Source organism: Buceros rhinoceros, unplaced genomic scaffold (assembly GCF_000710305.1).
Source record: "Buceros rhinoceros silvestris isolate BGI_N320 unplaced genomic scaffold, ASM71030v1 scaffold15433, whole genome shotgun sequence".
In the NCBI taxonomy this organism is placed as follows: Eukaryota; Metazoa; Chordata; class Aves; order Bucerotiformes; family Bucerotidae; genus Buceros; species Buceros rhinoceros.
The window spans coordinates 27,533-43,521 of NW_010405511.1; the positions used below are offsets into that span (position 1 = coordinate 27,533).

General features: G+C 42.9%; 1 protein-coding gene across 1 annotated transcript in view; it reads right to left on the reverse strand.

Moving 5' to 3' along the window:
• Window positions 1-15,989, reverse strand: part of DCAF12 (DDB1 and CUL4 associated factor 12) — a 24,771-nt gene that overhangs the window by 8,363 nt on the left and 419 nt on the right. Inside the window, exons 2-4 of the mRNA XM_010133770.1 lie at window positions 15,271-15,525; window positions 6,488-6,694; window positions 5,189-5,249 (exon numbers count right to left, since the gene is read on the reverse strand). Coding sequence (XP_010132072.1) covers window positions 5,189-5,249; window positions 6,488-6,694; window positions 15,271-15,525 — 523 coding nt within the window. The remainder of the gene's footprint in view (window positions 1-5,188; window positions 5,250-6,487; window positions 6,695-15,270; window positions 15,526-15,989) is intronic.

Below are 15,989 nucleotides of genomic sequence, written 5' to 3' on the forward strand. Positions count from 1 at the left end.
ATGAATAACACACATCCCTCCTCCTCTCACAGCAAATGCATAAGGAAGATGCCAGAAGAAACTCAGTATCTTCATCAGCCTACTAAATTTATGGGCTTCAGTACATCATAAGGAATAAGCTGCAAAGACTTAAGCACAACATCTTGTTGCAACACAGGTGATGGAGCACAGCAGAGATGGCTTTGCCCCCTCACAGACGGATTCAGTAGTTGCCACTATCACCTGCTACGGCCAACCACAAAAGGAGTCCCCTAATGGCATAGCAGCAGGAAGCACATGACAGACATCCTGCCACTCCATTTACATGCTGATTGCTTTCAGTGGCATCTAATCCTGTTTGTTATGGAGGCTGAACACTCAGCAGTGGAATTTCTAGGCATCCTGACATACTTTAAGAGGAAGGTGTCCCTTTTAATAGCCCTAGCAAGGGAAAAAGTCAAAGCATGTTGCTCAGCTGGTTAGCCCTGAAGCCAAGGAGAAAATCATTTGTTACTGTAGGCTTATGGCAACCTGGGAATTATTCAGCCCACCTGAAGCTCTTGCCATGGAAATCTTTTTGTCCAGCCTGTACAACTGAGTGAATTGATGCATTCTCCCTCAGCTATGGCTTCTTAGTCAAGAGCTGAATTTTACACTTATTGACTACCGAAATATACATGCTCCTTCAGGTCTTAGAAACACAGCCCTGCCTTGTTCTTGTTGAAGACCTAACCCACTTCACAGAGAAATCTGCTGCCTCCCTGGAACCCAGGTTAAAGATGTAGCAAGAAAATCTCCCACCCTGGCACGGCCCTCAGACTATTATCCATTATTGACCTTTCAGGTAGGCAGTGATGAACTCCAAACAAGAAGCCTGAGGGGAATCAAGAAAGATTTCAGGGTCCTAGGACAACTTGTCAAGGGATCAGGAGCACAAGTGGTGGTCTCCCCTATCCCTCAAGTTGCAGGGAATGATGAGGAGAAAAGCAGGAAGACCCACCAGGTCAATACCTACCTCCAAGACCGGTATCACCAGCAAGACTTTGGGTTTTTTGATCATGGGTTGTTCTACACAGCACCAAGCTTGCTGGCGTCAGACGGGGTGCACCTGTCTCAAAGGGGGAAGAGAATTCTTGCACAGGAGCTCACAGGGCTCACTGGAAGAGCTTTAAACTAGATTTGAAGGGGGAAAGGGATAAAATCAGGATCGCTGGAGCTAAGCCTTGAGAGCAGCACATCAGTGTTAACGCATCGGTGTGCTAGTGAGCCCCTTGGGACTGCCACACCAGAAGGACTAGAGGGCAGTGTGCCATGTGACAGCACAGTGACAAGGGATACTGGTGTGCTAGGAATTATGGCAGCTCCCGAGAATGGTCAGGCCAGAATTAGGCCTTCTCTCCCCCCAAAAAAGGGGTTGGGATGAATAGCCCAATTGAAGTGTATTTACACCAATGCACACAGCACGGGCAGCAAACAGGAGGAACTAGAAGCCATTGTGCAGCAAGAAAACCATGACACAGTTGCCATCACAGAAACATGGTGGGACAACCTGCACCACTAGACTGCTGCGTTGGATGGCTACAAACTCTACAGGAGGCCAAGAAGAAGAGGTGGTGGAGTGGCCCTGCATGTCAGTGAGTTTTGATTGTCTTGAGATCAACAATGGTGACGAATGCATAGAGCATTTATGGGTTAAAATCAGGGGAAAGGCCAACAGGGCAGATATCACAGTGGGAGTATGCTCTAGGCCACCCAACTGGAATGAAGACATAGATGAAATATTCTACAAGCACCTGGGAGAAGTCTCACGATGGGCGCCACTCCTTCTTGTGGGGGATTTCAGTTTATTGGACTTCTGCTGGCAATACAACACAGTAGTGAAGAAACAGTCCACGAGGTTCCTGCAGTGTGCCGAAGACAGCTCCTCAGAAGTTCCTCACACAGCTGGTGAGGGAACCAATCAGGAAAGGCTCCCTGCTGGTCTCGTTCACCAACAGAGAAGGACTTGTGGGTGATATGAAGGCTGGAGCCATGACACAGTTGCCATCACAGAAACATGGTGGGACAACCTGCACCACTAGACTGCTGCGTTGGATGGCTACAAACTCTACAGGAGGCCAAGAAGAAGAGGTGGTGGAGTGGCCCTGCATGTCAGTGAGTTTTGATTGTCTTGAGATCAACAATGGTGACGAATGCATAGAGCATTTATGGGTTAAAATCAGGGGAAAGGCCAACAGGGCAGATATCACAGTGGGAGTATGCTCTAGGCCACCCAACTGGAATGAAGACATAGATGAAATATTCTACAAGCACCTGGGAGAAGTCTCACGATGGGCGCCACTCCTTCTTGTGGGGGATTTCAGTTTATTGGACTTCTGCTGGCAATACAACACAGTAGTGAAGAAACAGTCCACGAGGTTCCTGCAGTGTGCCGAAGACAGCTCCTCAGAAGTTCCTCACACAGCTGGTGAGGGAACCAATCAGGAAAGGCTCCCTGCTGGTCTCGTTCACCAACAGAGAAGGACTTGTGGGTGATATGAAGGCTGGAGCCCATCTTGGCCACAGTGACCATGAGATTATAGAGTTTTCAATTCTTGAGGCAGTAAGAAGGGGGGGTCAGTAAAACTGCCACTCTGGACTTCCAAAGGGCAGACTTTGACCCTTCCAGGAGACTGGTTGGTAGGGTCACTTGAGAGACAGACCTGAAGGGCAGAGAAGCCCAGGAAGGCTGGACAATCCTCAAGAGGGAAATCCTCAAAACTCAGGAGCACGCTGTCACAGTGAGCTATAAGACAAGCCAACAGAATAAAAGACTGGCCTGGCTGAAGAGAGAGCTTTGGCTGGAGCTCAGGAAGAAAAGGAAATTCTATGGCCTGTGGAAGAAGGAGCAGGTCACTCAGTTTGACTATAAGGGTTTTGCGAGACTACGCAGGGAGAAGATTAGAAAGGCTAAAGCCCAACTTGAGCTTAATCTGGCCACTGCCATAAGAGACGACAGAAGGGGAGCCAAGGAGGTTCTCCATCCTTTGCTGGATGTGAGGGCATATGTAGTGACTAAGGATGAGGATAAAGCTGAGGTGCTAAATGCCTTCTTTGCCTCAGTCTTTAATGGTCAGACCAGCTCACCGAGTGCTCAGCCTCTTGAACCAGAAGGTAGAGGCAGGGAGCAGAATCAAGGCTCCACAATCCATAAGAACACACTAAGTGAACTGCTGCACCAATCAGATGTGCACAAGTCTGTGGGGCCAGATGAGATCCACCCGAGGGTTCTGAGGGAGCTGGCGAAGTGCCCTCCCAGCCACTCTCCATGATCTTCCGGCAGCCCTGGCTAACAGAGGAGGTACCAACGGACTGGAGGTTAGCCAGCATAGCACCCATCTACAAGAAGGGCCAGAAGGAGGACCCAGGGAAGCACAGGGCTGTCAGTCTGACCTCGGTGCTGGAAAAAGTCACGGAGCAGATCATCTTGAGTGCCATCGCTTGGCATGTACAAGACAACCAGGTGATCAGGCCCAGTCTGCAACGGATGATGAAGGGCAGGTCCTGTTTGACCAACCTGATCTCCTTCTATGACAAGGTGACCTGCTTAATGGAAGAAGGAAGAGCTGTGGGTGTTGTCTACCTGGACTTTAAGTTTAAAAGTAAGTAAGTTTAAAAGCCATGTAGATGTGGTGCTGAGGGACACCATTTCGGGACCCTGGCAGTGCAGGGTGAACAGCTGGACTCAATGATCTTAAAGGTCTCTTCCAACCAGATGATTCTGTGATTCTGTAAGTTAACACAACCAAGAAGAATAATCAAGCCCCTGGTTCTCCTCATACTCTCTCAACAGTTCTGACAGCAGCGAGAAAGTGAACTGCTCAGTCTCTAACCTCAGGCTATATGATCAATTTGATCTGCCATGGAACCAAATGCCCTTTTTCCTTCCTGTGGCATTTAACCTATCCCAAGAAAGTCATGAAAAACATGCATTTAGTTTCTTAATTCAGATAAAATTATTTGCTATATGCTCAACGTTTAGAGTTCAGATACTTCTGCTCCAGACATTCAGATACAGATATAATTGAAATCTCTAAGATTAAAACGACAGAAGTGAGTTGTCATTGTTTTCTCCTGAGTAGGATCACCAGGAAAGTTCTGGAAAACTTAGTTTAGCAACTGGACTGGCTAACTGCTTTCAACAAGTTTTCCCTGGTGTCTCAGGTCTGGAGACTAGAACCTACATCCTGCTGTAAGCATCACACAGCAGAGAACAGCCTTCTAACTCCCACTTCCAGCCTGAGCACACAGAGAACATTGAGAGCAACACAGTTCCACCTCACATGCTGTGCTCCTGTTCCATCAGGTCCTTATGTTTCCCTTGGATATCTGTAATCATCTCCGCTGTTCTCTTCATGCTTACCACCGACAATGTTCTTTTTTAATGGAGATATTTGGGCTGAAGACTTGCAATGATCAACTTTTATATTAAATTCAAAATCAAATTCCAGGATTAGCTTTTTTTTTAAAAGAAAAACAACATCACGGCACTAACAATTCAAGTATTTTATTTTTACTGTGATTGTGTCACCTGCAGTTTGACACCTCCATGTACAGAATGCTACACTGTCAGCTCAGAAACACAGTAAACTACTAAATTAATGCAAGAGCATATTAGCATTGCTGCCTTTACCTCAGCAATGTTTTATGAAGCTACACTGATTACTCAACTAGTTACTAAAAGGTCAATAACCGACCTTTTCTACTACAGCCTTCTGTGTTAACTGCCATGGTGTATGTATATACACACACAACTGTACTGACAGCTTGACAAAACAGAGATTTCATTAATTAGTCTTTCATATAATTTCAGGAAACCTATATACTGCTCTACTGTGTTCCAAAGTTATTAACTGATAACCTGATATTGTTCTTCCTGTGTAGAATCCTTCCCTGTATCAGATTGTGTTTAGAAATTCTCTCACTCAACACCTACTGGATACTCCAAAATATTCCTTCTGATACCAGAAAAATCAGATTTAGACCAGGGCATTACAAATAAAACAAAGGGAAGCACTGTACTAAGCCCCAGCAGGGTTTAAATAGCCACGGTAGATCCAAGTAGTTTCAAATGCTCTGACGAAGGTGCTTCCCTAAGATCTATCAAGTGCTGTACATCAGTATAAAATTCTGGAGAGGAGGGAAAAAAAAAGAGAAAAATTTACTGTACCTGAAACAGCCATAGTATCGCTGATCCATGCGATTGAAAATATCCAGTCCTTATGCCCATCCTAAAGGCAAAAACAGATTTTTCTGAGCCATTATACTCTAGAGTACTCTCAAAGCAGAGTATTCTTCACTTTGATTTTTAGTACCAAGTCAAAATGAGAGAACTACATTAAAAACATACAGGTAAGAGTCCAGTATCGAGCTGGAACAGTTTAAGTACCTAACAGTAATTTAAACTCTTTTGGATTTTGAAGTGTATAATTAATAGAGAGCAATCAGGTGATGGAGAAACAGTCTATGACCAAGGACAAATTGTCTGGATTCTAAGGACTTTGATTTTTTATTTTGAAAACGGTATTCTTTACCTCTGTAAAGTAGCTACATTCTTCTGCTTCCTCAAATGCACATCCCTACTACAAAAAAAATTAACCAAAACCTTATGTTTACGAATCTATGACCTACAGATTAATCTTTCAAGACTACTACTTCAAGAATATTTTGTTTAGCAGGTGAGAAACCTGTGCAGGGAAAAAAGCCCATAAGGCTCTAGCTCCACTTGAAAAGCCACAAAGTCAGAGCAGCACGCAAACACAGAGCGAGTCATAAAAACCTGCCGTGTCGAGCCCGTCTGCAGCTGGTTATCTGCTACTGCAGAAACTCTGACCTGACCTCTGCTGTTGTAGTTAACGTCTACGAGACATCCTGAATACAAAGGAGAAATGAGAGAAGACTGCTTACAGGACTAATTTCACTGTACTAATTTCAGCCTCTTTATTTTTCTTCTTAAGACTGGCTATTTTAAAAGGACCTCATGATGTCTCAGAAATTAAGGCAGTCTATCAAACTGCCACAAGCCACTGTGTTAGAACTAATCCTCAAAGCCAATGGAATAATACATACATTAGCCGCACTGAGGAAGGGGAACATTGGAGCAACTTTTATCATCTTTCCAATTTCTCAAAAGAGCTTTTTCACTAGAACTAGTTTCAGAAGCTATCACCACAATTACACTTTAATATTAGGGATTTAGTTACATTTTCAATGCTTAAAAGTAATCTGAGGTAGACCTGAATGATGAAATCTGACTCAGAACCCTCAGAATTGTCTCACATTTGTCTTTTGACAAGATATCTTAAATATGAGCAAGTACACAACATAATCAGGAATATTTTCAAGATTTCAGAAATTCAACTCTCCACTACAAGATTCCCAAATCTTAACCCTGCTCTGATCTTAGGCACTTCAGAGTAGTAATTACTGTAAGTGATAGAATAAACTTCCCCCCAATACTCCCACTTACATCTCCCACACAGACCGGATCCAGCGTAGGCAGACGATAAATTGCAAGACTGTTGGGGTTGTCTCCACCAGTGGCCAGAAGGGTCCTCGAGGGGTTGAGCTCAATGGCATGAATACCACACCCCTGCTGGTTCACCATGCCGGGTTCACGATCTTTCAGAATAGGAATCTTGGTAATTTGACCATTCTGGACATCTACTACAAATAACTGGGGGAAAAAAACAGGAGATGCAAGTCATCATCAAGCAGATAAGAGAAACAAGACAGTCAAATATCCTCCCTAATTTGAATTGGCGTTCAGGTTGAAACCCACAAATGCTGCAAGGATGGCTGAAAAAATTCATAAATTCCTTCTTAAAACAAGTAAACTAACTTAATTACAGTGGATTATTTAAATCACCCCTTTTGGTTTTCACAGCAATGGAAGACAGAGGGGAGAAATTTGTCACAGGAGGTTTCCCACTTAACAAAACCCTCAAATCTACGACTCTTGTCCCTGCTCGGTACCATGACAAAACAACATTGTTTTTCAGTTTCCCTTTACCACAGTGAGAAAAACTCCCTCAAAACAGCCAGTAAGCCCCAGGAGACTTAGCACAAGTCTCCTGCCTCCCAGATAAAAGACTTACCGTGAAGTTCTGGCTTTGGCAAACCAATGCTTTATGAATTTATCTATCAGAGTTTGTTTTCTGGTGGTACACAGAGAATAGTAGCTAAATATAGTAATGACAGTGCAAACATCTAAAAACGTTATCTAGCTACATAACTTCATCCTGCAAAAAGACTGTAAATTGTGTCACTACACCCTTGACAGAAAACTCAAGTTACAAAGCCTTACAACTCTTCAAACAGACATTATACCCAGAGCTATGTCACTTCAAACATCTATGACCATATGATTACAACCTAAACCAGAACAAGGTTTACACTGCCCACCAAAGTGCATTTCCATTTGGGCGGCTCTTGTGCTGGATCACTTCACGCATGTTGTTCTAAGGGCAGCTGCGCTAACAGTCAAATAGGTATAACAGAGGACAAAGCCCAGGGACGGAATGTGAGTGAAGCAAGGAAATGGAGGCGATGAGGCTGACTTGGACCAAGAAACGTGATGTAGAATCACAGCACAGGATTATAGTTAAATTACACACACACACTCCTGGCTCTTAAGGTTGTTCCTTCTGTAACCAAATAACTTTGTCTCGAAGCCTCTGGAAGTGAATTGCAGATGAAGAGGAAAACAACAGCAAAAAATAAAATCCAATTCAATGCAGTTTAAAGAATACTCACTAAAAGAAAATTGCTCTGAAATTCTTTGTCAGGCATTTCTAGAAGGCCAGAAGAGAAATCTAGAGATTCTCAGAGAGAAGTTATACAAACGAGTTGCTTTTGATGAACTCAGATAGATATGTTCTTTAATGAGCATAAAAAAACCACCAAGGAACTTCAGCAGCATATTATTCTCGATACACTAAACTAGTAGAATATTAATGTTAAATCCAAACCTGTCAAAGTATGGTATGTTAAAGTCATTCTACAGAGAAAGCGAAATCCATTCATCGCTATTTGTGTGCTGTATCTTGAATTATGCATCACCTTCATCCCCAACTGATCTTCCTCTGTAGGCAGCAGTCTTTCACAAACAGATGACTGTTCCTCCAGGGACTGAACTACCTGTGTTTAGTTCTTTGTTTTGCATGCAAAACAAAGGTGTGGGTCAGACAACAGCTGAAGTGCATCTGAGCAGGAGAGTGGCACTCCTCACTTCTCCCAAGCCTCACCATGCAGTTCACTGCCTGAGACAGCTGGTAAAAAACACCACGCATGCAGCAGTCCCTCTGCCCTAACCACATCCCTAAAAACTAACACCTGCACTGTAGGATCAGGACCAATAATTCCCTCTCCTCTCATCTTCCCTTGTCCTTGCCCTATGACTGCACAAAAGAGTGCCTCTTTTCCTCCTCAGTATTTCCTTCTAGCAGAAGTAGCCAATTCCCTTCCCCATCCTCCTTCGAGTACTGCAAAAAACCCACAAAATCAACAGTTAAGTACCTAAGATTAAGGCTTGCAGGTGTCATCTGCAGGTCCTAAGGCTGGCACCAGAAATGCTAATTAGGAAAACACATCCACAACTCGGGATGTTCAGGAACTCAGGAAAATCATGCTTCAGTTGTAAGAAGGTCACACTTCGAGGAAGATCTCCACAGGTCTGAGGACTGAAATTAAAAGCCCCTTCACATTCACTCAGACCAGTGTCATATATACCTGTTTGACAGGATGTTAATACTTACTCTAATGCAAAATTCCTTTGGCTAAGCTCTAAATTAATTGGGCTACAAAGGGAAAGAAGTTGGCGATACTGAACCATCAGACCCTCACATCTCTGCCCTGGATCTTCAACCTCAACATCTCTTTCCTATAAGAGGTTTCCAAACTAAGATATTCTCAGAAGCAGCAACAGGACATGTTTCTTGCAGTGCTTTCTCCTGCTTGCACCCCACTCTAATCAATCATCAGCTCTTGAATTGCCTTGTCATTTCCTCACTTTTCTCCTCACAGTGTTACTGTAGCTAGAACAGCAACTGCTCTTAGGGCAAGAAACTGAAGTTTCTTGGCTTTGTAGTTTCGGCTATAAAGTTCTAAGCAGTAACTCTCCCTTTGCTTTGTAAGGGGCTGGCACATTGTGGGTAGTTTAAAAAATAACCCTACCACCTCCCTAGGATAAAACAAGCAAGTGCCCTCTGCATATGCTAGGACACTTGTATCACCTGGAGGAAGACAGGAAGCCAGAAGCTCAGACTTGCAAAATGACTGCCAAGAAATCTTCCCTGTAAATCCAGCAAACAGAAGCTAAGAGAAGCCAAACCATTGTTAGACACTTCTAAAGCCAGTAAGGGAGAAATATTAAGAAAGGAGGTAGGCACCCAGCTAAGAATGCAGAAAGTTTGAAAACCTTTGAAAGAGTTTTAAAGATACTACAGTAAATAAAGTACAAAATATCTGACTGCTTTTAAACAAGTACAGCCAAAACTGCAGCATACAATGACATACCTCTGAAGAAAATACAGAAATTGGCTTATTGGCCTACTTCCAAGCAAACCGCTACCATCGCTACTCTTGAAGTAAGTACATCTGCAAGTCTCTCCAGAACAGTCCGGACTCGAAGAGTCTTGACCAAGTCCTGTTAGCTGAACTACACATTATTTTTTTCCCTTTATCTCAGAATAAGGACTTCTTTTTCCGCTACTCATTATAGAGAAATAAAAAATCAGCCAGCCCCCAAAACTTTTCCTGGATGCAGTAAACCTGCACCAACCTCCAAACAGTGACCTGTGAATATGATTTTAAGCTTTGCACATAATTCAGTTCCTCCTGCCAGTAAAACGTATGCATGCCAGCCGTTAGCATGCCTAATAACTTAATATCCAGGACTAAGCAAGCCAGGATTGCTCTGGCCATCTGCCAGAACACCAAGAACCACACTTCGTCTGTGAGAAACAGGACAGACTCAGCTACCTTGTTCTTACTGCAGGACAACCTTGTTCTAACAAGGAAATAGGCTGCATGACATGACAGACAGAAATCCATCTTCCATCCTTCTCTCGTTTTTTTTCAAGCATTTCAGATGTACAGCTTGCAACAGTGCTACCACTCAAGGATCAAGGCAGACAGGCATGGCTAGGTACTTCAGTTGTCATAGCCACGAATCTTCACGATCTGGCTCTGTTTTTCACAGCCCATGGGATTACTAGCTGTATGCTTTTTTCGCTTTGCGTAAGTGGTTAAGTCGTCACTTCAGCAAATGACTCCCATACAATTACTATGTGTCTGTCCTCTTCTCAAACTGCTTACAACCAGGTTTATTAAGAAACTGCCCCACTTCATTGACTTCATTAATCAAGTTGCCCAAAGTAAAGATTGTGGCGGGGAATAGAGCATCTGAGAACCAGAGTCTGAACTGCAAAATCCATCCTTCTCTTATACACAATACTGAGAGCAGAATGGTTTGCCAGGCTCTTCCATCAAGTCCACTTCCATTTTTTGACCTGCCTTTCAGAGACAACAGTTTCAGGGGAAAAAACCCCACAAAGCTACCAGTTCATTAAATATAAATGCCCTGCCCATGCATCTTTAACTGAAAGCACTGACTTTATAGGGCAAGACTAAAAATCAGGCCATGAAATGGCATTTCAAGCCAGTACATAGAATCTCTTGCGTCCTTCGCTGCTGCCCTTGCACACAGAACAGCAGATAAAACAAGCAGCCCTATTCTTTAGCAGATCATAAAAATCAGTAGGAACAAAACCAAACAGTGCCACCGTGAGCCACCCACACAAGCAGGATGGACATAGATTTAAAAGAACTTGCACAACAGAGCCTTATTATTCATGCAAAAAGTACTCATCACCATATGCTCTGTGCCCCACTCTTGACATACTTTCAAAAATCACAGGCACATTCTTGCCATTCATTCTAACATTTGAAAGAAACACAAGATAAACACTTTGCCTTCCAAAAACCCAGAGTCACCAAGAGAGAATCAATATGAAGCTGATGAAGTTTCACAATTGCCTTTAATTGCATTGAGTATCCCTGTGCTTTTTCCTCATCCACCCAATATCACCACCCTTGCGGCAGTAACGAGTGCTCAGGTGGATCGTATCTTTGGTGAAAACTAGCCCTAGAAAACACAAAGCAAGAAGCTGATCCAGCTGACTCCAGAGCCATAAGCACATCAGTGCCAGCAAGAACGAGCAGGTGGGAACATCCCCTTCTGCAGCAGCGCAACTCCAGACCAGCTGAAGCTGGTCACAAAATTTCACCCTCATTCAAGCTGGAAAATGACATCATTGTTCCTCTTGAAATTCGTTTTCTGCTAACAAAACAACAAAAGCAAGACAATGCTTACAGTGTCATTACATCAATACCATTGCTATCACACTGAGTGGTACTGTTTGATTTTTCCCAATTCTCAGTCTTGCCTTTTATTCAGAGTGTAAACATCTTGTTTCCATGTTCATAAAACACTTGGCATAAGGTTCTTCCATTTTGAAGCAATACAGATTTACTAATACATGCCAAGCCCCGAAGAAACATGGACTCTTTTAAAAAGACTGGGCTATCAAACTGGCACTTCTCCTTTCCAGTGAAGATCAGAACAAGCACTAATCTTAGCAAAAAACCTACCCACAGGTTTTGTGGCACAGGTGGTGCAACTGGGTAATGGCCTTACACATTGTCCTTGAAAGGGTCCAAAGATAAAGAACTCAAAACATACAGAAACCATCTGAGAAGCAGGCAGCAGTAAAAGCAGGCAGCAAGCTAACTGAATTCAGAGTCTCTCGCTAAGAAACTCTGAAGCACTAGCTAGTGGGCATGCACTTTGATGTCACTGAACTTGTTCACTGCCAAAATCACATTTCTCAGTTTTCATTTACGTCTTGCCCTGCGCATTTAATTTCAGGAGGCTGGCAGACAGTTAACACATGTCGGCAGATGGCAAAGGATGTAGAAGTGAGAGACATCACCTGCTAAAGGGCAGCTCTACCACCCACACCATACCTGGCACAGAAACTACCAGTCTCCGCAGACAGACAATCAAATACTCTCCAGACAATACCTGGCTGTTTACTCACAAGCCACTGAAAGAAAGGTGAATGGCGGTGTCAATCACAGGCATCACAGGTTTATTTATATTGAGTTTGTCACCTCAGTGGAGCATGACTCCTCCCTCCCTTCCTCCCTGGGATGAGCAACAAGCAGCCTTCTTGATCATTCAAAGCCAAAAAATAAGTTAACTTGCAAAGCAAGTGGAAATAATTTTCCCCATAGAGAGCCCATGTTCACCAGTGGAAGAGTGACTGTGGTCACCACTACAACCCCAGGACCTCAAGACTAATTTGTAATGGTATGAGATGCACAGAACAGACAAGGGATCTCTTGAACAAATTAGAAGTCTCTAAGAAGAAATAAAAGTTGGTGATTTACAGCAGGGCATTCAAGGCAACACAAGGATCTTAAGACAGAGAGAAAAGGTTCATGCTAGCTTTCAGAAACCACCCCACTCCTGCCGCGGCAAAGCCTTGTGAGAAACAAGAAGAGAGCATTTGATAAAGAAGTTTTTAAACACAAATAGACCTACTGAGCCTGCCTGGAAAGAGAAAAAAGGCAAGAAAAATATTACATTCAAGGCATTATATTCTCAAGCAACTGCAAACTAGTAAGTTTGTACTTAAGGAATTCTCTACAGATCATCTATTTTTTCATCCTTAACTCATCAACTAGCAAAATAATATGTGCTAAACATACACAGCACTAAGAGAACAAAAGAAGCTGCAAAATGATTATTGGAATGTCTTTTTAGAAGCTGCTTTATTCATTATCATTTCCTGAAAAAACCCTAAAGAAAACTTCAGCAATCTCGTGTTCACTGTTTGCCATAAGGTCACCTCCTACAAAAATCTCAAGGTTTCTTGAAGAAGCTTGGACTGTACGTTCTTCTGGGACTTCTCAGTTTCAGTATTTAGATGCTGTGGTGACACACCCTAAGCATCCGCACCTCTCAGTTTTGTCTACTCGTTCATTTGAATTTGAAAACAGTAAGAAGCAAGATGAAGGAGATTCTTGCAAACATCCTGCCTCAGAAAGCCCAGGTGACTGCATTTGACTTTTCTTTTTCCCCACACACACGTGAATGCTTCTACAGGTTCCATAGTTCTAAATTTGTCAGAAAAAAGCACGCACAAAATTTTATTTACAGCTTGTCAGTGGTGAGCACGAGGATCCACAGGAGAACAAAGTTATTGTATATCTGCAAAGATATCCAGGGATAATTTTAAGGATAAAAAGTTACCCCAAATAATTAAACAGGTTATAATCCTCATTAAAAATGAGCAATTGACAGAGTGCTCTTCATTCTCTTCAGTGTTCATAGTGACTAGTACTGTCAAGTGACTAAAAGCAAACCTACACCTCTATGACAATAGTGTACTTTTTGGTTTGTTATTAAAAACAGTGAATCCTCCTGGCACAGTGTGGCCAGGGGCAATTTATAAATTAAATGCTAAAAGCTCTCAATGCCACATTCAGGCTTTGATTAAAATAACTGCTATGGTTTATATTTTTCTGTTGCATTAGCTTTAATTAAGTGCAACTCCAATGCAAACTGCATTAAAGCCAACCAAGTTGTTTTAGATTTACTTCCAACTTAAATGCCACAACTTCAGTGAATGAGAATCGGCAAAGGAATTCTTCTTTGTTAGGTCACTTAGTCAGCAGATGAGAGGGAAAAATCTCGTAATTAGAGTGTAGAGTTTGACCCTCTATTTGTTCAAATGTGAACACAAACCAAGCAAGGTAAAGTTATTACAGTATTCATAACTCATATACAATTTTTCACAATGCTGAAGCAACTTCTTTGGTATTCGTTGTATTCTGTTTAATAAAAAGTGAAGTGCATCTGCAATGTTAGGTCTAGATGTGGAAGCTCACACTTCATTGCAGCGATGCAGTGGGAACAACAATATGACTGAATCCCTCTTCAGTTCTGCGATTGTTTGGTCCCAAACAATTTTCTGCAAGGTTGCATTAACAACACACTTGCTCATTTATCTTCGCTGCAGCAGCGGTGGAACTAAGAGCTCCTGCATGAAGGCCTCTCTCTGCCTAACTATGAACTAACTGAACATCTCAAATGAAAACAAAACCCAAACCACTGTCCTTTGCAAGGCAGGCCCCTGAGCACAGCTTCTGCACAAAAAACCTTAAGGCGAAAGAACAACCACATCAGCTGATATGCATGAAGGTTTAAGAGCTGCTTGATCTAGACATCTTTTACAAGGCTCAATTCACTCCTGTGGCACTGACCAACTTGCAAAGATGTCAGATTTTGTTCTAACTCCATCAGACCTTCATATGTTAAACTGCAACCTCGGCCAATGAGGTTCAGCAACTAACTCCAGCAGAGAGAACATTACCTAAAGTATCTATTTCCTCCACTTATTAATCACAGAGGACATAATTTTAGTATTACCCTATAACATTTCAAATCCAAAGCATCACTTTCAGAGCATCAAGAGGTTTCCGTTTTTGCTGAAGCATCTAAAGGTACATAAATGAGAGAAATTATCTGAATACTGGAAACAGATCTAGAGTAAAAAATCACCAAAATCACCAAGGAAAATCAACAAGCAAAGGATAATCCTGAAGACCTGAAATTTATTCCTCAAGCTTTGAACACTTCTAGTTACTCCTAACTACACTTCTAGCACTCTTACTGGTGTTTAACCACAGTTTTTAGTTTTTTGGCAATATCAAAATCATCAGCACAGAATCGTACATAAAACCAAACCATACAACTGTAACAAAAAAGTCTTACTAGGAACTTCTACCATAAGCAATCTGACAGCGATCCTTCAGCAAAGCTAGTGCTATCCATTGACCTTCCATTTGCAGGACAAGAAGAAAGATCTGCCCCCACTGCTGCCCTCCATCTCCGCAAACAGATGTAAATCGCTCTGTGTGGATTAGACATATGCTGCATTGAGGCACAAACCCGGCGTTCGGGTTTGCAGCTGCCTGCCCACTGCCACATTTTCAGATGAGAATGGGTCATCATCGTTAAGCATCGAGTTCATTCAAAATTAATCTGCTTGATTTTGACTCTGCTCCTAATTACTTCCTAATGTTTTCCTTGGCAGTCTACACACTTTGATTATGGTAAACATCATTTGGGGGTGAGGGTGGAATAATTAACAGAGGAAAATGAAACGCAGAGGTGGCACTCACTGTGTTGCACTTTGTCCCACACACGACTTGTCGGTGGTTCAGCCATTGGGAAGCAAACACCTTATTAAGGGTTCCGAGGTGAAATTCTCTCTCCTTCAGGAGGCTGGGAAGCTGCTGGGCTGCATATCCATGCAACAAGCGGTGATAGCTGGACTCATTCTGCATCCTGACCTCTCTACCTTTCAGGTAGTACACCAGAGACCTTTTCACCGGGGGCAGTCTTTTCCTTTTGTGAACTGAGTGATCCCACCCATACTGTGGAAAATAAACACGGAAATTAGACAGAGCAACTAGAGTAAACTTAAAACCTGACCCTTCTAAATTCAAACATGTTCTCAGCAAAATACAGAAGTCTTCCAAATTACCCATGGAATATCCTACATGAAGATTTAACTCCGAAATGCTGGTACAGCCTTCAGCAGCATAAAATTAAACATAAATATTTGCTAAGTAAGTAACATCGCGTTGATACTACAAACAGTCCACACTGGTTTGGCACCGCCGAGATGTCCGATGCTCACAGAAACAAGAGGAAGCCGGCAAGCGCTTTAAACGGGAGAAGACAACCCCGACAAATCCCACCTTGAGCTCAGCAGGTCTGGAGTGACACAGAGGCGGTCGCCCGACACCGACGGTGCCGTCCACTACCCTCCTCCGGCCAGGCCTGGGGTGGCTTCTCAGCATAGCTCAGCCCGGGGGCGACGGCTACGAGCCGACCC